This window comes from Eubalaena glacialis, chromosome 6, assembly GCF_028564815.1.
Source record: "Eubalaena glacialis isolate mEubGla1 chromosome 6, mEubGla1.1.hap2.+ XY, whole genome shotgun sequence".
NCBI classification, from domain to species: domain Eukaryota; kingdom Metazoa; phylum Chordata; class Mammalia; order Artiodactyla; family Balaenidae; genus Eubalaena; species Eubalaena glacialis.
This window is the reverse complement of record NC_083721.1, coordinates 129,892,598-129,919,174: the sequence shown is the minus strand read 5'-3', so window position 1 is coordinate 129,919,174 and position 26,577 is coordinate 129,892,598. Positions and strand designations below refer to the sequence as shown.

The 26,577-nt window shown below is 41.7% G+C and overlaps 1 protein-coding gene across 4 annotated transcripts; it reads left to right on the top strand.

Moving 5' to 3' along the window:
• The first annotated feature begins 7,072 nt into the window (after positions 1-7,072).
• On the top strand, positions 7,073-25,018 carry FAIM (Fas apoptotic inhibitory molecule). 4 transcript variants are annotated; one of them, XM_061193639.1, is made up of 5 exons: positions 7,073-7,265; positions 13,150-13,282; positions 13,596-13,824; positions 21,211-21,260; positions 24,637-25,018. In XM_061193639.1, the coding sequence occupies exons 2-5, from the start codon at positions 13,172-13,174 to the stop codon at positions 24,784-24,786; spliced, it is 540 nt and encodes a 179-aa protein (XP_061049622.1). In that variant the 5' UTR covers positions 7,073-7,265; positions 13,150-13,171; the 3' UTR covers positions 24,787-25,018. The 4 variants fall into 4 exon arrangements, with proteins under 4 accessions (XP_061049622.1, XP_061049620.1, XP_061049623.1 ...); XM_061193637.1 differs by lacking the exon at positions 7,073-7,265 and adding an exon at positions 7,285-7,450; XM_061193640.1 differs by lacking the exon at positions 7,073-7,265 and adding an exon at positions 7,606-7,821 and having other exon boundaries at positions 24,637-25,017.
• The last annotated feature ends 1,559 nt before the right edge of the window (positions 25,019-26,577 follow it).

Genomic DNA, 26,577 nt, shown 5'->3' with positions numbered 1-26,577 from the left:
GAGTGATCATTAACTTACAGGGGTCTCCCATACTTTTTCCTTACAATCCCCTAGTGGAATTAACTATTTAATCACCTACTTTGGCCGTTTACTCTGTCCCTATCAGTATTTAGAGAAAACTTCATGTGCAAATTAAGATAATAACTCCAAAGCACGTTATTATAATGCCTAGTTCACAAGTGCTCAGTAAACCTTACTTTTTTTTTTTCTAATTAAACCTGGATTCCTTTGGTACAGCTCATATCTGCCCTCCCCAAAAACCTAACTCCCAAAGCACTGGCCAATACAATGGGCTTCCTGAGGAAGCTGAGGTGTATGTTGCATCATTGGAGAATCAGAGGAGGAAGGCCTTTAGCAGGCGTGCTAAGGCTGGGACTTTGTCCTGGAGGTGATGGGGAACCATAGATGAGTTTTCAAAAGGAGTACAAAATGGAAAGGCTTTTGTCTGGGTCTTTTCAAGCCTAACTTTCTTGCATCCTGATATATAAGTAAAAACTGTAAAAAAAAAAAAGGGGGGGGGGGGGAGGGCTCCACAGCGTACAAATATGATCAGTGTTCTTTTTCTCCACAAAAGGAAATCATCTCAATCCCCTCTGTAGCACTTTAATAAATTCAGAATCTACAAATAGGGCCCCTGCCCACCTTTTTCAAAAACTCACAGCAGGTTAAGCAATCCAAAAATTCCCAAAGGAAAATCCAGCTGTGACACACCCAAAGGGAAGGCCTGGTGGCCTCTGTCATTGCATCTTATAGCCACACGATGTCACTGTTGACAACCTGTACTTTCCAATTGGTCAAAGGATGCAAGTCTGTAGCAAGCAGGTCCCACAATGGCCAACAGGGATCTTCCACGGAGGGCATGGTGTCTCTCACAAGGAGGTCTCAGGGTCACAGCTTTTAGGGTTCAACTTTCAGGCCCATACTCAGCCTTCTTCCAGGCAGCTGGAGCCACTGTGAGTTTGATCTCTGTGTCTGTCTGCCCCATGCAAACATGTCCTCACCCCACCGCCACCCCCTGCCCTTTCCATACTTAGCTATTCACACTAGCCTGGTTGGCAGATTTTCATTTTCAACACTTGGAACACAAAGAGTCTCACTGCTTGACTTTTCCAGGGTAATAGGGTGACTTACCCACTTTTCTGAGTGTAGCTGCCCTAATTATAGCTAGGAGGCCAAACATCATTGGTCAATTAGGATTATTTGGCCTGCAAATAGAATAGAAAATCTGATTCAAACTGTCTTCTTAAGCAATAAGGAAATTGATTATCTCACATAACAGGAAGTCCAGGGGCAAGATAGACTTTGGACTTGGTTGATGCAGTGGTTCAACAAGTTACCAAGGATAAGTTATTGGAAAGTACAGGATATCAAGTTTATCAAGTTACCAAGGAAAAGTTTACCCTCTGGGGTGGGTGCTCCTTGAGTCACATGGATTACAAGAAGGAAGCATGGCTACTTGGGTAAAATTGGAGTTCTGTAAGGATCAAGAGGAAAATGGACGCTTGATGGATGATCACCAGTATCCTTCACAATCTTCAAAGCAAAAAAGGCTGTTTATTCTCTAATTCCTAACAATAGAACCTCTCTCCCATCACTCCTGGATTTTGTATGTAGCAAGTGGAGGGGAGGAAGCTCTAGAGCACTGTCCTCCAAAGGAATTCCTTCTTCTGAACCCCTAAGGCTTTTCTAGCACCTCTCTGCTAGAAAAGGAAAGGGCCCTGCACACAAGTTCAGTCTTTAGGTCAGCATCCTGCTGCACTGGTCTCAAGAGTCTTCTATGGACCTCATCTACCCACCAGGATTCTAATGGTTCTAACACTCATTTAACATTCATTCATTTACAAAAACTTATTAAGCGCCTGTTATGTACCACGGATTGAACTAGATACTTTCTACGGTGGTGAGTAAACAAGATGTGGTTCCTGCCCTCATGGAGCTTACAGTATAGTTGGGAAGAGAAATATGGAACAAATACAAATAAGCATATAATTATAATAATTGCTATGAAGGAAGAGAATAGGGTTACATACAGGAGACCTCCCTGAGGAAGTGACATTTAAGCTGAGATCCAAAGCCTGTCTTCATTTCGTCGTACTGCTTTCCTCTGTGCTTTGACTTCCCAGTATAATTTTTTTAAGGTTTTATGTATGTATGTATGTATGTATGTATTTAATATGGCTGCATCAGGTCTTAGTTGCAACACGTGGGATCTTTGTTGCCGTGTGCATGATCTTTGTTGCAGCATGCGGGATATTTTAGTTGTGGCTTGCGAACTCTTAGTTGAGGCATGTGGGATCTAGTTCCCTGACCAGGGATCAAACCCGGGCTCCCTGATTGGGAGCGCAGAGTCTTAGCCACTGGACCATCAGGGAAGTCCCCCGCAGTGTAATTTATAGCCTACATTACCAATTAAAACAGATCTATTTTCTAAATTTCTAAACTGATTCTCAAATTTTCTCCTGAGTATAGAACTATCAGGTGTCTCCCCACAATAAAAAGTATACCAAATATGAATGGCATTTGGTGAGGAATTCGTGCAGATTCTTCGACTCACAAGTCTTTTAGACTTAGAATCCTTTATTACACTAATACATTTGCTCTACCTCCCCTGGGGAGGTATGATCCATGGGGACATGGATCATACCTAATCTTTTTCCAGCACCTAGCTTAGTCCCTGGCACATAGTAGGTGCTCAATACAGTGTTGAATTATATTGTTAAATCTGAGTCAGATTTATACAGCGGCATTCACCTTCAGTAGCCATTTTCCAGTATGAAAGACAATAAGCAAACAGCTCAGGCAAATATATTAATAACAAATGCTTAAGAATCCATACAGCATAACAATAGTTAAATGAATTGAGCCCTTAAAATGTGTCAGGCTCTGGGCTAAGCACTTTCATTTTCTAACTTGTTGATGCTTCACAACTTTAATGTAAGTACCGTTATTATCTTTGTTTTACAAATGATCAAATTAGAAAATAGAAGTTTAGAGAAATGACTTGCTAAGGTCACACTGCTAGCATGTGGCTGAGCCAGGATCCAGGATCTGAAACCAGCATTCAGGCTCCATGAACCACTTCATTAACCACTCGATCATACCACTTCTCCCAATGGGCATCTGCTCTACCGTAGGATTGGTGTAGGCACTTATTCCAACTTGCAATTATTTCATCTGTCTCTGTATTAGTTATCTATTGATGCATAACAAATTACCCCTACTCATAGCAGCTTAAGCCAAACACTTATTATCTGGAAGTTTCTGTGGGTCAGGAATACAGGAGTAGGCTAACTGTATGGTCTGGACAGACTCCTTCGTGATGGTGCACTCAACGGGTTGGCCGGGGCCAGAGTCATCTCAAGGTTCAAGTGGACTGAGGGATCCATTTCCAAGCTCACTCATATGGTTGCTGGCTAGCCTCAGTTCATTCCTTGTCAAGTGAACCCCTCCACAGGCTGCCTGAGTGTCCACATACATAGCAGCTTCCCACAGAGGAAGTGATGAAGAGGATGTGTGAGCACCTAAGACAAAAGCTGAAGTCTTTTTTATAACCTGATTTGGATGTGATATAGCATCACTTCTGCTATATGCTACTGATTGCACAAACCAACCTTGCTAACACTTGGACAAGGGCTATACAAGGATGTGGATACTAGGAAGTAGGGAGCTCTGGGAGCCATCGTGGAGGCAACCCAGCTCAGTCCGTTTGCTAATTTTTGTGACTGTCTTCTCCACTAGAATGTAAACTTCATGAGTGGGGAAAAGCCATCAGTGCTTCTCGTTGTCATATCCCCTTACACGCTGCCTGCCATATAACAGACTGTCAATAGTGAATAAATGTAATGATGATGGTGATACTGTTACTGAATTAAGTTGTATGGACCCTACTCAGGCCATAGCCCAGCCAAGGCTCTCTGCCTTGTCAGGGGAGGGTTCTTTTTCCGTTTGGGTTCGAGTGAAACCAAAGCTGAGATGAACACAGCACAGGCTTTATTCAGTGGCCAAAGAATAGAGAAGCGGGGAACTAAGTTCACAGATCATCTTCTCACCCACCTGGCAAGAGGGACTTAATGTTAAAGAGTACTGTAAAGACAAAGGGAGGAGGAGTGAGGCTAATGATAGGGAGGCATATGCATTAGTCTACCAGGGAAGGGGCAGGGCTTTTTCCAAGGGAGTGGCGTGCCACCCCGTTTTTATCCTTTTTGTTCTATAATGTCATGGTGGCTGGTAGGGTGTGTCATTTAATATGCTAAGGTAGTTAAATCAACGTATAATGAGACTCAGGGTCTGTTGTAGGTCAGATTCATCACCATCTTGGTCCCAGCTGGTTCCATCTGTTTTTTTTTGTTTATAGATTCCTTTCTTATCTCTGGACCCTTTAACTTAAAGATTTAGGTTAACTCGTGCTAAAGGTGGCGGGGTTGAAGGGTTGTGAGCAGAGACCAGGAGCAGCTCTGGCAACAACAGGAATTCCAAAGGGTGGTTTCCTATAATCCCGTCCTGCTCTCACACAAATTCCCAGTTGCCACTTATGGTACCATGTAAATAATTTTTAAAAGCAGAACTGTATCATGCCCTAAAACATGTACTCATGTATATAATTTCTATATAACTATAGAAGGTGGACTTGGAAGCAAACACACCAAATTCATGAGAATGCTGGCCTTTGGGGAGGAGAAGAAAGTAATGGTGCTGGGGGTGAAAGTCAGATACGGCTTTATCTTCTACTGGGATTTTTTTATTGAGCCAACATTTAATGATGGTCAATTCTGGGTGGTGGGAATATGCGTATTTTTCTCTGTACTTTTCTATATTTTTAAAATTTCTCAAAATGAACTAGATATAGATTTTTAGTCTTAACCAATTGGAACATGTGCCTTGGAATGCTCCTTAGGCACTTAAAAAGTGCCTTCCTTTGGCTCTTTGCTCTAACTAAGGGGGTATCTACAAACCCCATTCTCCAGATGACTCAGACCAAAACCTGTTTTCTCCTGAAATTGTCAAACTTTTCTGGTTTGAAGTTCTACAAAATCACCTTGGTTCGCTGCTTCTCCACTTTCTGTGTTTTGTGTAGATGGAGCCAGAGCCTCCGTGGGCCGAAGGAGAGAGACCCAAGCAGCAGCGGCAGCCTGGCTGGCAACAGGAGGCTGTGGTTACTGGCACTGGTGCTGACATACAATCCTCTGAGGCCAGAGTCCTGGGCCCTGGGCTCGTTTGAAAAGCACTGGTGCCTCTTCCTTTAACACACAGCCAACAGTCACGCTGGACCAACACTGGAAGGGCACATGGAAAGTTTTAAACCTGTAGGTATCAGATTATGCAACTTTTCCCTTTTATTTTGATGTCCATTCATGCTGTTTAAGTAGTAAGTTCAGAAAATCAGTCAATCCATTAACAATTTCCTTTTCCAATGGAGGCCCAATGAAAACATGGACTATTGTGAATGAAAGCAGTTTTAGCTGCTCTCTTAAGATAAATCACTGACGTCCATGGGCAGGTTGGTGAGAGGCAGCTTAAGAGGTTAAAGCAACATTTAGGTACTTCTTGGGAAACAAGAAGACACTCTGAGAGTGGAAATAAAGTCAAAAGCAGGATCAGCCACATGAGTACGTTTCACACTCAGTTCAATACCTTTCACAGTATTTTGTTCAGACTTTCCTTCCAGGACAATCCTGTTTGATAACAAGCGACTATTCCTATCTCCAGTGTCCTGGGCCCAGGGAATGAGTAGGTAGAAAATACAGCCCAAACTGGTATGTTCCTTAATTCCAGGTATCCCAGAACCTATACCCAAGGAGGAAACAGTGGCACAGAAGAAGCCAGCAGAGAAATCAGACTGCCTCGCCTATTCTGGGGACAGACTTGGGTACACTTCACGAGTGGGCTGACCTCCACTACGTTCTGGGGCCCCTGGGCAGAGGGGCTCCCCAGGCCTCTAAGACAGGACCTATATTTCTGTTCATGCACAATTAATACTTTTCTAATAACAGGCCTTGTTAATGTGAACTTTTCAAATCCCACAGGCCTGGCTCTACAACTTCTGAAGGGCTTTGGGTCTCTCTGCAAAATGGGTCTAAGTATAATCACTGGACTGTTGTGAGAACTACAGGCAATGATACACAAGGCACAAAGCAAGCATTCGATAAATTACACATCATTGGTCTTGTAAAAGATATTCTGATTCCCAAAGTTTTATAAGAAAATATGACTCTTCATTAAACAATATTTTTGAGCTGCTGCCGAACCAGGGTTTCCTGGTCCTAGCCCAACAACTCACAGCTGTTTCTCAGAAGAACTAAGGATTGGGAGAAAGGAATTAGGGAGGTATCTTCAGCTAGCCTTGTCTCATCTCTGGAAATCACCACTCTGAGGCCTTTTACCTTTGTCCCCTAATTCATTCTTTTAACAATCATTTATTGAAAACTCTCTTTTCAGGACACTAGTGCAGAAAAAAATACAAATATGAAAAGTCTTTGTCTTCAGGGAGCTTTCAATACAGGGTGGCAAACAAGAAATCAGTGCTCTCTGAGATTCAGTCTACTACTTTGCAGACAGGTTGACCTAATCAATAGATTGTTCTTTATTGTTTCTCAACTCCCCTTCTCTCACATACTTGCTCGGCATCCTCACTACCAATCCCAGAGGTGAAAGAATCCTTTTTAACGTTAACATCAAGCTGCAGGAAGAAATTACACAATGGGGCCTAGATGTCCCTGTACCTCCAAATCTTCAGAGCCCCAGGACCCCCGGAGAATCCCTTCACATGTCTCCATTTTGTTGCTGGGGCCCACTCTCCACAGGGAGCACTCACTGCTCTTCTCAGATGGCCCACTCACCCACTGTCCTCCCTCCCTGCAGTGATGCTGTCTCTTCCTTAAAGTGAAAAAAATCGAGGCCACCTAAAACATTACTCAGGCCTGTTCTTCATTCATTCATTTAACAAACATTTATCAGAGCCTAATACCATCCTGCACTGTGCAGACGTGGGAGATGCTAGAGTGAGAACCGACAGCCACGGTCCCCGCCTTCTCGGACCTCGGTGTACAATTACACTGCACATTCAGCAAAGATTACAAAGAATACTTGCACACCCTGAATGGAGCTGAGAAGGAGAATTCCAGGTGTTGCAAGCCTTAGGGGCCAGCGTAGTTTTCCTTAAGAAATGATATTTGAAGAACAATCTCAACAGCAAAATGGAGGTTAACTAAGGGAAGAGGCAGGGAGGAGCGTCCAGGCCGAGGGAAGAGCACCTGCAGAGGCCCTGGGTGAGAAGGACTTTGCAACATTTGAGGATCTAAATGAAGCCAGAGGAGGCAGGGGCAACATCAAACACAGGGCCTTGCGCCAACCCTAAGGAGTTTTGATCTTTAAAGAAATAGCCAGCAGCCTTACAGGGTTTCAAGGAGCGAATGCCACGATCGGATTTACCTGCCCCGTGGCTACAGAGCAGGTAGGGTTTGGCCCATCTGGTTTTCCCCAGCGTCCGACCAGCGCCGGCTATCCACTGGTTCTTACCGAGGCGTCTAGGGAGGGGGTGAAAACGCAAAGCCGGCGGCGGGGGCGGCGGGGGCGGCGGGAGCGGCGGGCGGGGTGGGGTTGCCGCGCGGGGAGGCGGACGGCGGCCTGCGCGGGGCACCCCCGGGGACCTGAAGCGCGACAGAGAGTCGGCGCGCTCGGGACTCGCGCCTGCCGAGCTCTCGCTTCCGCGGAGGCTGCGTCTGGTTCTCGGCGAAGGGACGAGGCCACGCGGCCTAAGTGGCCGAGTCGGCGGAACCCACCGGTCGCTGGGCCCAGAGCCCCGCCGCAGCCCACAGCGCCCAGGTGAGCCCCGCTCTCCAGGTGGGGCGGCCCGGCCGGCCCGGAAGCCCCTGCCCGCAGCCCCAAGCGACCCCGCCGCGGCGCTGGCGGCCGCCATCTCCGGGCGGCGGCGGCGGCGGCGGGTACGCCGAGCGGTGGGCGGTGTCTCCGCGGCCTGGCGACCCTGCGCTGAGGCCCGGGCCCGCACGGGGGGCGGGGAGGGGGCTCCTGGTGTCTCCCGGCTGCCGGGCCGCGGCCGGGGCAGGGACCGGGGCGGGCGGCGGGGCGCCCCCTACCCGGCCAGGCCCCGCGACCCGCGGCTCCGGCCTCTCCCCGAGTATAAATTCATACTTGTCGCCCTCGGAAAAGTGGAGCAGAAAAGCACAAGCAAGGAAGCGCAGGAGCCGAACCCCCGCTCCCGGGAGACACTCGGGTTAACATTAAGGTGTATTTCCTTCCAGTCCCCTTTTCCCTGCAAGCATGAGTGGGCTGTATTTTTGCAGAACCTGGATCATAAAGTGCCGCAGCTCGGCTTCTTTGTCTTGCTAATACATCCCACGCGTCTGCGCGCGGCTTTCGATGTTTTTCTCCATCCTTTTCATTGGCCGCGCTAGGCTGTGTTGGGGCCGGGTTGACCGCGCCTGGCCGGCGCTTGACGCTCGCTGAGTGACAGGACTGTGATTTACGTAATGGATTATCTCTCTGATGGTGAACATACAGGTGGTTTTCAGTTCTTAGCTATTACAAAAAGCAATTCGTTGAGCACTGTTCCGTCTGGTTTTTTGAGTACGATTATTTGTTTAGAGAGAATCCCTCGTAAGGCTTGTGGTATACGTTGCAAAAATGCACCTCGGAAAAGTTATTTACGTTTTTGTGCCTCGCATTTGGGAACATCTGGCTTAGGGAGCTTTCTGACAGACTTTGCTGGAGATCCCAGTGCTTCACAAGGGTTCGGGCGGACGGTGTCAACACCTCTTTAAGTTTGACCTGCCTTGTAGCTGGCCTTACCTAGAGCTTTGCTGAAAAGGAACTGTGAGTACCTTAGTAATTTTTAAAACTGACTTAGGTTTAGCTTGGATAAACCATTACAGTCTCCAATACGACTAAACCTAAGTTAAAGCAGAATTCAAGCTGGGGTTAGATGAACAGTGGAAACTTTTATATTTAAGTCATACTCTCTGATACATGGATGCTGGGTTGCTAGGGAAGGGATTTTAAAGGATTATGCTGATGGGTATGTCACCAGATACTCAGAAAGCTTCCTTTGAAGACATGTAAAGTTTCAAGTGAGTGAGTGACATTGTCCTTATCAGTGAAAATAAATGGAATTTGTTTTTCCATCCTTTTTATTTACATTCTTAAAACTTTGTGCTGAAATACAGGGGATTTTTCTTTGTAATGATCATTTTCCAGTTTGGTCACATGGTCGTGATAATTAAATGTATGTATGGTGGATGAATTTAGAATATGACATGTGTTTATTAAGTCCAATTTGTAGCTTAGAGATCTGTGTGAGACAGATATTTCTCATTACTCATATGAGTAAGGTAGAAATCGGGGACATGGACAGCTGTGATCATCTCTTGGTTATAGGCGTAATCATATTCCAAGAAACGCGACTGGCAGGGCACCTGGGTTTTTTTTTAAACAGTTTTGTTGAGATATAATTCATATAGCATACACTTCACCCATTTAAAGGGTATAATTCAACGGGTTTTTTGTATATTACAGTATTAATTTTTTAAGTTGTGGTAAAATATATATGACATAAAATTTGCTGTTTTAAAATGTACGGTTCAGTGGCATAAAGTACATTCATGATGTTGTGCAACCGTCACCACTATTTCCAAAACTTCTTCAACACCTTAAACTGATACTCTATAAATAAATGTTGAATGTATAAATGAATGTTGATAGTTGAGGGAAAAAATTTTTTTCTGTGATCTTGATTTCTAACCTTTCTAATTTGCTGTGTTGTCTTTTATACTTTATATAAAATATAATTATAATTAATATGGTACCATACCTTATCTTAGTGTGATAATATTTGAAGTTCCTTATAATGGAAAATTGGGCAGTTCTTTCAAGTTTGCTGAATTACTGAACTTTCTAGAGTCTCTAAAAGTTGTAGAGCAAATTTTGAATGATATCCCAAAGTCTACTCTGATTTACAAAGGATGCTGATTTAAGTTTATATTATGCTGTTGGCTTACTCTATTACTATGTATTCTCTCTGCTTTGATAGTTGCAGGATACCCTCCACTTTCATAGGAGATATCCTAAGAAATTTTTATTTTAAGATTTTTTTTGATGTGGACCATTTTTGAAGTCTTTATTGAATTTGTTACAGTATTGCTTCTGTTTCATGTTTTGGTTTTTCGGCCATGAGGCATGCGGAATCTTAGCTCCCCGACCAAGGATGGATCCCGCACCCTCTGCATTGAAAGGCAAAGCCTTAACCACTGGACCACCAGGGAAGTCCCCCTAAGAAATACTTTTAAGACTAGAAAAATCCACAAATATATAAGGTGCTAAAAAAAAAAGAGGAATTTATTTTAGGTACAATGTGTTTTGAATCTTTAGCTTTCATTCCAAAATGCTTAGCTTTTCTTTGCCTGTTGGATCGCTTTTATGGGTGCTAAGGTCTTCTTTAATATCTTTAAAAATTTTTAATTAATTTATTTATTTTTGGCTGTGTTGGATCTTCGTTGCTGCGCGCGGGCTTTCTCTAGATGCGGGGAGCAGGGGCTACTCTTCTTTGCAGTGAGCGGGCTTCTCATTGCGGTGGCTTCTCTTGTTGCGGAGCACGGGCTCTAGGCGCACGGGCTTCAGTAGTTGCAGCACTTGGGCTCAGTAGTTGTGGCTCACGGGCTCTAGAGCGCAGGCTCAGTAGTTGTGGCGTACAGGCTTAGTTGCTCTGCGGCATGTGGGATCTTCCCAGACCAGGGCTCAAACCCGTGTCCCCTGCCTTGGCAGGCGGATTCTTAACCACTGCGCCACCAGGGAGGCCCTTAATATCTTTTTAAAAACAATTTGTGGCTTCTGGCTATTTCCAGACCAAAAAGATTGTCAATCTCCCGTTTTTTACAAGGAGTGAGCACCCTTGGACATCTATACAGAAAAGGCTAGGCTAGAGTAGATCTTGGGAGCAAAAAAATAGTTGAAATTATTTTTCAATAGGTTTGGCAGGGGTACAACTGTTAATCCCAAATCTTCAAATGTGGGGGGTTTCCTATGCGTGTGAGTAATATGTGTGCTTCTGATTTTAGCATTACAGCCCAGATACTGTTTAGTTAATTACACAGGAGTTCTGGACTTTAGTTTTGGCTTGGGCTCTTCTAGTGACCTGAGCAAACTACGTAACTTTTATGGATTCATTATTGGCACTAGTAAATTAAGTGGGCTTGAGTAAGTGGGCAAATTAAGTTTGCTCTTAGAAAGCAAACTGGCATATCCCTGGATGCTTCTTGCAAGCTTAACACATATACCATACATTTCACCCATTTAAAGGGTATAATTCAATGGGTTTTTTGTATATTACAGTATTAATTTTTTAAGTTGTGATAAAATATATATGACATAAAATTTGCCGTTTTAAAATATACAGTTCAGGGGGCTTCCCTGGCTTCCCTAGTTCAGTGGCATAAACTAGAGTTTATTCTCTGGTTTTAGGAAATTATAAATCCATAACAGGTAAAAATATGATTGGCTAATTTGCGTGATTTAACTTCTTTCCCTGAAAATTAGATATTGCAATTCTGTTGTATGTAAACGCTGTTTCATCAGAAACTGCATGCAATTTAAGAAATGGATTGCAGAGCTGGAAAAACTCTTTGCAAATGTCATCTTTGTTGCTCTCAGTCTTTCTTTGCTGCAATTCTCCTTTTCTCTTTCCTGGCTGCTAATTGGATTAAAGACTGTTTTGCCAACCATGGCATCTGGAGATGACAGTCCTATCTTTGAAGATGATGAAAGGTAAACGTCTTGCATTGCAATAAAACTAGCTTATGAAACTTTCAAGATGGTTTTAATCATTCAGGAGAGTTATTTATCCAGGCTACTTTTTAAAGGACACATTTTGTAATATTGCAGAACACATGGTTTTGCTTTTCTGTGATTTCGAGAAAGGGTGGTAAACACCTGGCATAGAGGTGGCCAGCACTAATGTGGCATCCTTTCCCATAGGACCTGGATGTAAGGTCTCCAAATCCGTCTCAGCACAAAATTCTTGGCAGTCACTTCAAAATGATATAAAATCCATTTACTGTCTCTGATTTAGAGCCTACAAAGGAGATTAGAGTGAATGAAGAGTAGGATGTAGTTAAGAGAACAGACTCTGGAGCCAGAGTCCTACTAAGTTTACATCCCCTCTGCCACTTACTGTCATTGTGACCTTAAACAAGCCCTTAGCCTCTCTGAGCCTCAGTTTCCTCATCTATAAATAGAGATAATGATAGTACCCACCTCATGGTGAGGATTCTTTGAGTTAATATATATAAAGCTCTTAGCACAGTGATTGACACACAGTAAGTACTAAATAACTGCTAGCTATGATCATTATTGCTGTAATAAATGTTACTTCTTTCAAAGCTAAAGATCTATGTCAGTATCAAAATAGTACTTACATGTTACATATGCATTATACATAACAGGTTATTCACATAGGACACACATATAATATATATTTTATATTAAAATATTAATATAAACTATGTGTTTAAATTGTGCCAGAAACTTGACAAAACAGAATCCTTTATATTTTTAATAAGATTTCCTGTAATAATGACAAGATTACTATCTTCCATAACATTTTTATATCTATTATACAACATTTCTTCCATGACTTCTTTTTTCCTCAGTCTTAGTATTATAAATTAGAACCTTTTTTGTTAAAATTAATCCCTAGTTATTGGTTTAAGTATAAAATGTTTTGAGAATTCTTGCTTTAGAGTGATTGGATCTGAAAAAGTAAAACCAAAATTAAATACTGGGCTTTTTAAGTGACGGGAGGGAGAAGTAGAAACTTTTTACTGACCTTTCCAAGCATTATTCTGTGGCCTAGCTTAGAATACTGTCATGGATAAACTGACTGATTCTTAATCCTATTATATTAAGGTGACTTTGGAATTATCTGACTATATACCCATATATAGTAATTTCATCTTAAAAGAAGAATGCATAAGAGGGAGAAGATAGTTACATGTACTGTAAGTAGGCTTTCTTAGCTAATATCACTTTAATATTTTATAATTTCAGGGCTTTTTAAAATCTGATATTTTCACCTTGGAAGGATTAATTGGTTATTCTATTACTGTTTTGGCCTATTATAATTGCTTAATTTTATTCCCTTAGCCCTCCTTACAGCCTGGAAAAAATGACAGATCTCGTAGCTGTTTGGGATGTTGCTTTAAGTGATGGAGTCCATAAGATTGAATTCGAACATGGGACCACATCAGGCAAACGAGTGGTATATGTAGATGGAAAGGTAGGAAAAAATGTTACTTCGTAAAATATGTGTACATACTGTGTACAGGGAAGCTTGTACAGGGAAGCTGGATTTTGCTAAGGTAGATTCTTCATATGTGAATGCAAGGCTTTTCTCTTACAGTGGTTATCTTTATATATTGGCCTGTATCATTTTGCCATACAAAGCAAACTAATAATAGTTGTGCAATTCATAGACTATAACATCTAATATTTAAACTTAAAATGACTTTATTTTCTAAAACCTTTGTATCGTGAAAATATTAAATTTTCTTCCATTTATGTGTTTTCAACTTTTATATTTTATTACTTAGGAAGAGATAAGAAAAGAATGGATGTTCAAATTAGTGGGCAAAGAAACCTTCTGTGTTGGAGCTGCAAAGATGAAAGCAACCATAAATATAGATGCTGTCAGTGGTTTTGCTTATGAATATACTCTGGAAATTAATGGGAAAAGTCTCAAGAAGTATATGGAGAACAGATCAAAAACCACCAATACTTGGGTATTACATTTGGATGGTGAGGACTTTAGAGTTGTGCTGGGTAAGTGAGAGCCGTTTCTGCAGAATTTATTGGCTTTTTATGGTGGCCATTTAATTAGTTCCTCTAACTGTCCAGACCTTTTATGGGAGCTTTGAATAGGACAGAATGTTAAGTGCAGTTGTATTTCTCATGTGTCCTGTGGAAATGAAGTATTCATTGAATCGACTGATTTATATGGAAAATATGAGAGCCAGATTTTATAGTGATGGATTCGAGGATTATAAACTTGGGTTTAAAAAAAGAAATATTGATGTAGACATTTGTTATTATTTGATATTTCTCTTTAAAAGCATGTCTAAAGGCAGTTGGAAATTAAAGATACATCAGTAAAAAGGGAATTTTTCTCTAGGTAGCAATAGGTTTAGGACTGCAGCAGATCAAAATCATCAGTCCAGATAAAGTAGATTAAAAAATAAAAAGTAAGCCATTGCTCTTTAAGCTAAGTTCTGCTATTACAGATTGCCATCTGTGTTCTCAGTTTCTGTTGGGCCTACAAAACTTGCAAGACAAATATTTACTACCTTTTCACTCTTCTGGTTACTTTTAGTATTTCCTGCTTCTCATATCACTAAGTTAAGACTATGTAGATCATCTCATTAATTCATTGATTCATTTATTTAGGTAATATTGAGAACCTCTTAAATGGCAGTTTGTGTACCAGGCCTTGAGGATACATAAATGAAGAGACTTTGTCTGTGTCTTTTAAGAGTGTATAGTCTAGGGCTTCCCTGGTGGCGCAGTGGTTAAGAATCCGCCTGCCAAGGCAGGGGACACGGGTTTGAGCCCTGGTCTGGGAAGATCCCACATGCCGCGGAGCAACTAAGCCTGTGCGCCACAACTACTGAGCCTGTGCTCTAGAGCCCGCGAGCCACAACTACTGAGCCCACGTGCCACAACTACTGAAGCCCTTGCGCCTAGAGCCCATGCTCCTCAACAAGAGAAGCCACCGCAATGAGAAGCCCACGCACCACAACAAAGAGTAGCCCCTGCTCGCCGCAGCTAGAGAAAGCCCGCGTGCAGCAACGAAGACCCAACACAGCCAAAAATAAATAAATTTATTTAAAAAAAAAAAGAGTATATAGTCTAGTTGAATGCTAGAAAGTACCTTAAAATTTTTTTTTAAGAATGAAAAATGTTTATCAGGTAATAAATGCACATAGTTGGAAAAAAAGGAAACCAAAAAACTCCTGTATGGTTTATTTATTAAAGAAATTGGGTCAATTTTTCTTGAAGAGGATAGGAAACCACCAAATTGTCTTCCAAAGTGGCTGTACCATTTTGTGTTCCTCCCAGCAATGAGTGAGAGTTCCTGTTACTACACATCTTTGCCAGCAGTGTTGCCAGTGTTTTGGATTTTCGTCATTCTAATAAGTGTGTAATGATATCTCAGTTTTAATTTGCAAGTCCCTAATAATATGTGGTGTTGAGCATCTTTTCATATGCTTATTTGCCATCTGTGTATCTTCTTTGGTGAGCTGTTTCTATAGAGCTTTTGCCCATTTTTCAATTGGGTGGTTTGTTTTCTTACTGTTGAGTTTTAAGAGTTCTTAGTATATTTTAGATAACGAGTTTAAAAAAATTGGAACCATAATCTTTAGTGCATTATGAGATTTGTTTTACATATCATGAGAAAAAAGCAGATTAATTTTTTCAACCATTTTGGCTTCAGTTATATTTAAAAGACTGTGTCTAGGTTGCCATTTAAATACTTCCTGTCAATCAGTAATTCTAAAAATGTAACAAAGATATTTAGATACACATTCTTTATCGGATACGTTTTGCAGTTATTTTCTTCCAGCCTGTGACTTGTACTGTCATCTTTATTTCTTTTTGATTTAAAAAATTTTCCTCCTCTTCATTTTCTGTTTCTATTAAGGAATTATTATGTTTGTTTAGTGTTCCTTTTAGTTTAGTCCTCATTTCTGAAATTATTTTTATTTCTAATTCTTACTGAGTTCTATACTTCATTTCTCAGAGTTTTTCTAATCATTGTTTAGTCATTCTTTCATATCTTGTATGATTTTCTTAATTTCTTTCAGCTCATTTTGAAATAGTATTTTACAGCTTTACCTTTCATGTAAGCATGTCTTTCTGATGCTTCTATTTTCTGTAATGATGGTAGTCTGTTCTTTTTTCTTACAATTTTGTATGGATCTAGAGCTCAATACCTTTCTTTGATAATTCTTATATGATCTTAGTTTTTCTGAATTTATAGAAGGGAGTGTGGTTTTGTGTAGCTTTTTAAACTTCAGGTTCTTGAGTTCCCTTTTCTGTCGTTTTTGGATGATGTTAAAATCATTGGGGCACACTTTCTGAGATGGCTGCTGTTTCCTTACCCCGTTTTTTCTAGATTTTCTCTTTCTTTCACTCTCGTGTCCCTGGGTGCTCAGTTTGGATTGTCTTCCCACAGGTTTCTTCTCAGTGTGGGGTTTGTACTGGAAGGGAGCTTCGGCGGGTTGGTTTGAGGGTTCCTGGGGCCCAGACTGCTGTAGCCCTTTCAGACCCCTCCCACCGCTGCCACACCCCATCCACTGTCAGGATGTAAAACCCCTTCTAGTTCAGCTGCTCTTCACACATCGCCCCTCCAAACGCTCCAGTTACAACCGGAACTGCCGTCTGGGGATTCTTAGGTCCACCAGAGGCTCTGCTGCTTCCCTCTGCCTCCTTCTGCGTGGTTGCCAATACTACAGCTACGGTCTCGTAGTTGCCCGTGGTTCCCCCACCTATTGGTATTGTAGAGTTTGTGGCGTAGATACTGTCCATGGGGTCTTTGGTTCTGTTCTGTTGCCCTGTCTGTTTTAGCAGGGGAAATTTGGAGACAGTAAAAAACTCATGCCTCTGCTGCCACTACCACCATCTTCATCATCAGCTTTCAAATTTACTTCATCCCCGGTTGAGTAAGGTGAGGCTGTGAACATATAGTTCCCCCGCCGCTCCTCTCCCACCTTCACCGCCTTCAACTTCTGTCTTCTCTGCCTTTTCTTTGACATCATCAGAGTAGTTAATATTTGTATTCTGTTCTGTAGCCATAACTATGTTCTCCTGTGTTTTTTCTATAGGTTGATTCTAAAATTAAAAACCAATAAATAACATTTATATTATTGTGATTTTGTAAATATTTTTGGAGTGGGCCATGGTTACATTCTCTCTCTGTATTATTGTCACACCCCCTGTGCCACTCAAAGGAAGCTGTTTTCAGTGTCAAGGTCAAGTGGGTTTTCTGTTCTATAATCTACCAGTTTCTCAAAATTATACCTCATTTTTTGTTTTCTTCACAATTGGACCTTGATTTTTTTTTTTAGTCTTTTGTTTTTCTGGGCTCTTCTGGTGGCTTTTCTCTTTTCTTGTTGGAAATGGAAATATATCTTCTTTGCTAATGTTCCTAATGTCTGTCTGCATTTTTTACTCGTATTATCTATTGCTTCGAAATCTTCTCATTCTTAATGACAGTATTCTTGGGCGTCTGTTGACTTCCTGTTCAAAACTAGATAGTTGCTTCCCAGGCCTGCTGCCCAGTGGCCGTCCTGGGCTTGCTTTCATGGAACCCTGGCTTTAGTTCCATCAGTTATTGAATCCCACAACTGCCAGTTTCACCTTTGTTTACTGGAAAATATCCTTAAGTGATTTCCTAATAAAGGGTGTCTAGGAGCTAAATATTATGTGACCCTTAAACGAAGCTGATACTTTTGCTGAGTATAGAGTTCTAGCTTTAAAATGTGTTTTTTTTTTTTCCCCTGAGAAATTTTGAAAGCCTTGTTCCAGTGTCTTCTATTCTCCATTGTTTTGAATGAGAAGTTCTATGCCAGTCTGAATCTCATTAGTTTCTTCTTTCTGGAAGCTTTTGGGGGCTCATCTTTATTTTCCAGAATTTTACAGTGTTGTGTTTAGAAATGTAGTGGCTCACCAGCTACTTTACTTTTAGGTGAAAAATGGTATTTCAGTATGTTTTTTATTTGCCTTTTTCAAAATTGGGTAAGGTTGAGCCTCTTTTCATGTGTTTAAGGTCCTTTTGTGTTTCTTTTCTGATAATGCCTGTATGTGTCCTTTGACCTGTTTTCTCTTGGGTTGTTGGTCTTTTTCTCCTTGATTGCTAGGAGTCCTTATATTACTAAAATTAGCTCTTTGTATTGTGAGCTTCAAGTATTTTTCCCAGTCTGTCACTTATTATATGACTTTGCTTATACGTATGCATGTATTTTTTTAATCATGCAGAAATCTTTTTTACTTTCATGTAGTCAGATTTACTTACCCCTTTTCTTTTATGGCTTCTGGATTAGCAATGTCCTTCAGAGGCATGTTAATAACTGCTATTATAGAAAATCTGAGTACGTGTACACGTTCAGTTGTCCCACTAAATAAAATTCCGATTGTCACCACTGTCGTGGTTTATTTGAGCACCGTATGCTCTGATCCAGGCGGCTGAGCTGGGTTTGCCCACAACTGTGGCCGTAGAAGCTCCCCACTCAGGCTGCCATTGGGCTTCCCCTTCCATACCTCCTGGGCGCCTCTGCCCTTCTCTCTCTCCCTCTAGCCCAGCTCAAAGTCCTTTCTCCACTCTCTAAGTGAGGCTCGTATCTCGAGGTGCAGGGAGAAGAGACCGTGTTCCTGGAGTAGACGGCTTGTCAGTGTCAAGGCATCTCAGCCTTGACACCGAGGCAGGTTTTTTTTTTTTTTAAATGTGAATAGTACTTTTAATGATTTGAAATTTAAATGCAAACAATTACCAGAAGAAAGCATGCAATTTTTTTTTGAATTGAATTTTTAAATTTAATTTTTTTTTTAATTTTTTTTTTTTTTTTTTTTTTAGGAGTAAATGTCCTCAAGGACTTGGTCTTTGAGAAAGAGAGAAGCATAATCTCTAGAGTTAAAGGCTACAAAGAATGGGATGATACTGATGCCAAGCGGAAATTTAACTGTACTGTTTTTTTGTTTGTTTTTTAATTAATTAATTAATTTACTTATTTATTTATGGCTGTGTTGGGTCTTCGTTTCTGTGCAGGGGCTTTCTCTAGTTGTGGCAAGCGGGGGCCACTCTTCATCGCGGTGCGCGGGCCTCTCACTGTTGCGGCCTCTCTTGTTGCGGAGCACAGGCTCCAGACGCGCAGGCTCAGTAATTGTGGCTCACGGGCCTAGCCGCTCCGTGGCATGTGGGATCCTCCCAGACCAGGGCTCGAACCCATGTCCCCTGCATTGGCAGGCAGATTCTCAACCACTGCGCCACCAGGGAAGCCCCTAAATTTAATTTTATTTATTTTTTATACAGCAGGTTCTTATTAGTTATCTATTTTATACCTATTAGTGTATATATGTCAATCCCAATCTCCCAATTCATCCCACCACCATCCCTCCTTTCTCCCCTTGGTGTCCATATGTGTGTTCTCTACATCTGTGTCTCTATTTCTGCCTTGCAAACCGGTTCATCTGTACCATTTTTCTAGATTCCACATATATGCGTTAATATACAATACTTGTTTTTCTCTTTCTGACTTACTTCACTCTGTATGACAGTCTCTAGGTTCATCCACGTCTCTACAAATGACCCAATTTCGTTCCTTTTTATGGCTGAGTAATATTCCATTGTATATATGTACCACATCTTCTTTATCCATTCATCTGTTGATGGGCATTTAGGTTGCTTCCATGACCTGGCTATTATAAATAGCTAATAATTTATTATAATTTATTATAAATTATAAATGCTGCAGTGAACATTGGGGCCCAGGCAGGTTTTGACCCCTGGGCTCCGTGTGCACACAGAGGTCCCGCTTCTCTCTAGTCTTCGTAATAACACCCAAAGCTCATCTTCTGGCTGCTTAATGAGTGCAGTCCTCCCTCTTGCCACTCCCTGGGACACTGACATTCACAAGTGGCTCTAGGGATCCTCCCCGAAAATGCACATGCGTTTGTGACACGCGCACACATGTACACACCTCCCTGGAGTGAGCTGCGGCCGCTTAGCTAATGCCCAAGTGTATCGTGGCAACATTTTGCTCTATCGTGTCAGCACTGTACTCTGAACAGTCCATCAAGTACCATACCTATATTTTTTTCTTATGATCCAGTAATTTTCCCCAAAGTGAAACCATAACAAAATGAATAGAGATTATTGTGCTATCCAGTATGAAATTTAAGGCTAAATTGCTATCTGTCCTGTATGAACAGCAAGGTAGCGTTTTTTGGTGGTCTCTTTGTGCCATCATCCAGTTGGGTTAGTGAGAGGCAGGAGGAATCATCTAGTCACTGATGTTAAAGGACGTTCTGGGAGGGATAAGTTAGGCGTCTGGGATTAGCAAATACACACTACTATAAATGAAATAGATAAATGACAAGGTCCTACTGTATAGCACAGGGAACTCTACTCGATATTCTGTAATAACCTATAAGGGAAAAGAATCTGAAAAAGAGTGTGTGTGTGTGTGTGTGTGTGTGTGTGTGTGTGTAACTGAATCACTGTGCTGTACACCTGAAACTAACACAACATTGTAAATCAACTATACTCCAATAAAAAAAAAGAAAGAAAGAAAAAAAAAAAAAAAAGAAAAGCAATACTTGCTATAATCCAAAAAATAAAAATATAAAAGGGATAAGGTGGGGCTTCCCTGGCGGCGCAGCGGTTGAGAATCTGCCTGCTAATGCAGGGGACACGGGTTCGAGCCCTGGTCTGGGAAGATCCCACATGCCGCGGAGCAACTGGGCCCGTGAGCCACAATTGCTGAGCCTGCGCGTCTGGAGCCTGTGCTCCGCAACAAGAGAGGCCGAGACAGTGAGAGGCCCGCGCACCGCGATGAAGAGTGGCCCCCACTTGCCGCAACTGGAGAAAGCCCTCGCACAGAAACGAAGACCCAACACAGCTAAATATAAATAAATAAAAATTAAAAAAAAAAAAAAGGGATAAGGTCAAATATTACATTACTTGAAGTACGTAGGTTTTTAAAAAGCCAAAAGCACTCTTTAATTTGCTAAAATATATTGGTATCCTAAATGGAAACACATTGTAATCCTGGGAGTGTGTAAACCCTTCTTTGATTCACAACCAGACCTTAAAATTTTATTAAAACATTTCAGATGATATGAAAAAAAAGACATTCTGTGTGGAAAGGTCCCTCTTCGCATTCATTTGTCTGCATCCTCCTTTAAAGATTTTCTTTAACAAGTCTTCATTAATTTGTATTGGGATCATGATTTTCTCTTAAAAGATTGCTTTCATTTTTATTTTGTCTGCGAACAAAAGATAAACACAGTTTCTTCAAATTTGGAAGAATTTCAAAGCCATGAATGGAATTAATGGAGTTTTCAAAATCCAGTGTAACAAACTCTTCTTAAAATAATAAAGTGTTAACTTTAAATCACAGATTATAATTTTTTTTTCATCTGTTACTTTTACAGAAAAAGACACTATGGATGTATGGTGCAATGGTAAAAAAATGGAGACAGCAGTAAGTTGACCTTTTGATTACTCTCACCATGTGCGTGAGTGACCATTGAAACGTTGCTGTGTTTCCTAACTATGGAGATTTTATAAGTAACGAAGGTCCTCTTGGTTAAAAACAAAAAAGAGATGAAGTAATCCTGACTCCAAAATCTGAAGACCTTTCCTGGGCAGTGCCTGGGGCAGTGAGAGTTTGGTAACAACTTATGTCTGGCACCAACCTCATACTCTACCTTTCCTCTCCTGGACCAGCCTCTACCCTGAAAAGAGTTCCGGCATTTACAAAATCGTCCCCGGCGCGGCGCAGCGCAATCTGCCGCGCGTCGGCACCGGGCTCCGGTGCAGAGCCCTTCGTCCTGGGTCACGGGCGCGGCTGGAAAGGTGGCTGCCCCTTCGCCCATCACGCCCGTTTCGTGGGGACCCTGGTGCTAAACCGTTCGTAGACGATCTGCTTCTGGGTCCGGGTTTCGTACCTAGCAGAGCAGCTCCCTTGCTGCAAACTATTATTGAAAGTCAGCCCTCGACACAAGGGTTTGTAAAAAAAAAAAAAAAAAAAAAGTCCTCCCCAAAGGTTGCGTCCTCCTGTGTTTATCCAGGTTAAAGGGGTGCTGTATACCACTGCTGCTCAAACTTACATGCATAGAATCAGTTGGGATCTTGTTAAAATGCATATTCTAACATGTCCTCAGGTGTTGCCAGAGCTGCTGGTCCACAGGTCACACTCTGAATAGGAAGGCTTTACACCATACACTCAAAGCAGATAGTACTTTTCTAAAAGCAAAGGTTGTGAAAAAGGAATGATGCACACAATGTCAGGTGACACAAAGGCAGGTAGCTGTCTAAAGGCACTGTCACGAACCCCAGAAGACAAGTGGAATTTGTAGAGTAGCAGTGGTAAGAGGCTACCCCACCCATTGAAGCCGAGCACAATGAAATCCCCATCCAAACCCCAGTGTGTTGGGCTTTTGCTGCTTGCACTGTTAGGGCTGTGGTGGGATGAATATAGGAGTGCATCTCAAGTGGGAAGGAAATAATAGTGGTATGTACAGCAGGGGAGGAAGTGAAGCAGGGGAGGCGGTCCTGGACAGCTGGGAGTGTGGGAGCAGGAGCTGAAATCTTCGGGTGGAAATTCCCATGTGTTCTGGGGTCAGCTGGCAAGCAGGCGGTATACCAGCCCTGGTGTCCTCTTTCATGGCTTCAGACATGAACACCAGGGCTAGAGATCATGAGAAGCTCTCTTCCCCTGGCACAGTTTAGCTAGCTGCAAGTTGTGGTTGCTGCTGTTACCTCCCTTCTCTATTGTAGGTCTGGGAAGGTGAGGAGATGTGCTTAGAGGGAAGGTCTGGGATGAATTTATTCAGCAGACTAGCTGGGTCTTATAGCCAATCTGCTTCTAAGGAAGTGCCCAAGCCAGAAATCAAAAGTTACAAAGATTAATGCTTTTCTCTTTCTTAATCCTAGTTTTAATTCTTGAAGGGAAATGTAACCAGGGCTCACTCAAAATTGATCCTCCAGAGTTTGATCCACCCTCTGGGTTAAACCTACCCATCGAGACTTTTATGCAGAGAGGCTTGGAGAGCTCTTCAGTATTTTATGTCTCCTTTTGGACCAGCTTAAGTTTCCATGCCTACTGTGTGCCCGACGCCACATCTGCTAGTCCTTCCTATTCTTTCTTTCCTACCCTGGAATTCTCTAGATGGAGAGTCTGCAGTTTGGGATCACATTCCTTCCACCCTCCAGGAATTCTCCAGTGCAAATGTAAAGAGAGATTTAAAAATGTGGTTGTAAATAAGTAGGAAGTTGAAAATAATATCCATCCACAATGTCTTTGTTCCTCAGTAATTGACAAGAAACCACAAGTGTTTGGACAATAGCTCTGTCTCACCCAGTTGCCTCCTCATTGTAACTACAACCTAGTTTGCCGGGCAGCTTTGGCAGCTCCATATCCGGGCAGTCTTCCCCAGCACTATGCACACCTGCTCTTGCTGCCTGTGAGTTACAGCTTATTTTCTCCATTTCCTTTTCATCTCAAAGCATTGTGACCAAGACTATGTAGCTGTCAAATTACCAAGAAGCTACTTACAAGGATTGTATTATTCAACCCTTCCTCTGCCCTCTAAATTGATTTTTACAGAAGTATGACCTGAAGGATTTTTTCAAAGCTCAATGTGAAAAGGGGTAAAAAGAATACACTAGACTCCAGGACCAGCACCCCCAGTCCTTGTGGTCAGTACACCTCCGTGTTGGCCAGATTCTTCCCAGAGCTAAGAAAAAGCTTCCCTCTCTGATGCCTCCTGTGCTTTCTTTGGTTGATAATGTTAGCTACGGGGCCTTGCTCTGTCTGTTTCGGCTGCCAGGAAGCTCAGCCAAGTTGTGAGTCTGATGGTGCTTCCTTGCATAATTCATTTTTATCCTCTAAGCCTCCTGTTCTTCCTTCCTTCTCTGTACTACTTGGCCCCTATCTTTTTACTCTAGATCAGTGCTGTTCAATAGAAATATGAGCCACAGATATGAGCTTCATATATAACTTTTCTAGTAGCCAGATTTCAAAAGTTTTACAGTGAAGTTCATCTTAATAAAAATTTGATTTAAATCAGTATATCAAAAATATCATTTAACATGTAATAAATATAAAAAGTTTCTACTGAGTTATTTTACATTCTTTGTTTCATACTAAGTCTTCCAAATCCAGTGTATATTTTACCCTTAACAGAGTATCTCATTTTAGACCCACCTCATTACATGCTCAGTTGCCACGTGTGGCCAGTGGCTACTGTACTGGACAGAGCAAGTCTAGACTCAGTAGTGTTTGGTTTTATGTTATTTTTTATGTTATGTATTTATTGTAAGCCACCTTACACACTGGGGAATCAGATTTTCAGAGTGGTTAAGAACACTCCATCCCTTACTGACTGGGGCCTTCAGCAAGTAATTTAACCACTCTGTGCCTCAGTTTCCTCACATAACAAATGTGGATAGTAATCGTACTCCAATCAGGTTATTGTGAGGATGCAATAAAATAATGCATGTAAACCATTCTTTGTATAGAATAAATCACTAATAAATGTTTGCTATCAGGTTTATTATTTTTGAAAATAGTCTACATTGTCTACATAGTATATGTTATAGACACATAGCCATTAGATACACTTTTTTTTTCCTCTGAAACTTAAGATTCTTAAAGATTGTAGGGGGTACAAATAAGAAACCTTCATAACAGAGACGTAAAAGCATCTAAATACAAGCTTCTAACTTTAATCTTGCAAAGTTTAACATTGAACTAATATGTACTTCATTATACCTCCCTTTTTAGGTGATGTTAATGCTCTAGACAAAGATAAATGTTTCTGGAACACTAATTCCTCCTTCTTTTGTTTGCCCAGGGTGAGTTTGTAGATGACGGGACTGAAACTCACTTCAGTATTGGGAACCATGACTGTTACATAAAGGCTGTCAGTAGTGGGAAGCGGAAAGAAGGGATTATTCATACTCTCATTGTGGATAATAGAGAAATCCCGGAGATTCCTGAATGACTTCATGTTAATGAATTTTAATCTTAAGAAGTAAAGGTCAGGACTTTTAAATTACTGTGGTGATTAAATATGTTCAGTATGTACTTTTCAGTACATCTAGTCGCCATGTTTTTATTTTTTAGTTACTTGAAACTGTAATGTTCCAAAGGTCAGGAAGAAAAAATTATGTATCATAAATATTGCAATTTATTTTGTAAATAATGTAAAATGTTTTAACGTCAAATGGAAAATAAGATACGGACCAAAAATCACTAGTGTTTTACAAGAGCAACTTTTACTATAATAAATGCTATAAAGTAAAATTGGTGCTGCTTGATTTGTGTTTCTGAAAATGGATGTCTTTGTATATTTTTAACCTGTGCAGATAGTCTAGTTTAAAGCAGTTGGCATACAATGGTATTATTAGTTTAACTGAAATGAGAAACATTTTCTATCTGGAAACAATGTTAAGGAGATGTCAAAGAGTATCACGTAAGAATTTAATTAAAAATAGGTTTCTGAAAATGCAATTGTTTAATCAGAATGATCAGGACAAAAAAAAAAAAAAAAAAGGAAGAAGCAAACTTCTTTACACCAGACAGCATCAGTTGCATTGTCAGGCAGTGTTTAGAAAGTCAGAGTTGCACACCTGTGTGGAGGTGTTAGCGCTTTGTGACTGAAGCAGACCCACCCAGGCAGATTCACAGAGATGCCGCCTCAGTACGGAAAGTGGTCCAGATTGTGTCAGTACTCGTTTCTGAAGGTCTTTCAGGGCAGGACATGGTTTAATAGTAGAACCTTTTAGCGGGGTATTTCGTGTCCATTATCACATGGGGATCCTCCATAAGAGGGAGAATGCTCCATTTTCTAGACTTGCTCGGTCCACTACGGTAGCCATTAGTCATGTAGCTATTTAAGTTAAATTAACTAAAATGAAACAATTAAAAATTCCTCTATCACACTAGCCACACTTCAGGTCCTCAGCAGTCACATGGGGCTAGCAGCCGCCACAGTGGACAGTGCAGATACAGAACATTTCCATCATCATACCAAGTCTGATTGGACGGCACTGGCCTAGAGACATTGTCTCAAGCTTAGTGAGCTGTTCCGTACTGGAACAGGCAGGATTTAGACCCAGGTTTTTCTGACGCTAAAACCCATGCGCTGTACTACCATCTCCCTGCCGCTCACGTATTTCTAAGAGATTTGGGGCAGAACAGAGGCACAACCACGCTCTAACATCAGGCACGAGGAACTGAGGGGCAGGACAGCAGCGAGGGAACGTGGCTCAGGCGGGGCCCCGGCAGGCAACATGCGTGGTGGCAGAGCATATTAAAATTAGCCTGTGACTTACCTACTCTGACATTTGTTTTATTTGAAGTCTTACGACTGGAAGGTTAGCATACCACATGTATAGGAATCATCCCTCTGCTCTCCCCATGCCACCCCCCAGCCTTCCTTCACTGCCACTGGAAGATTAGGAGATGAATGAACTAAGAGGGACTCTTCTGAGGCTTATTAAACTCATTTTTGGGTTTGCTTTCAAGTGTTTGGGTGTGGTCGTTTTCATTTCCCTTGAATAAAGGGCGTTATTTATTTATTTATTTAATGGCTGTGTTGGGTCTTCGCTGCTGTGCGTGGGCTTTCTCTAGTTGCGGTGAGCAGGGGCTACTCTTCGTTGCGGTGCGCGGGCTTCTCATTGTGGTGGCTTCTCTTGTTGCGGAGCACAGGCTCTAGGCACGCGGTCTTCAGTAGTTGAGGCACACGGGCTCAGGAGTTGTGGCTCGCAGGCTCTAGAGCACAGGCTCAGTA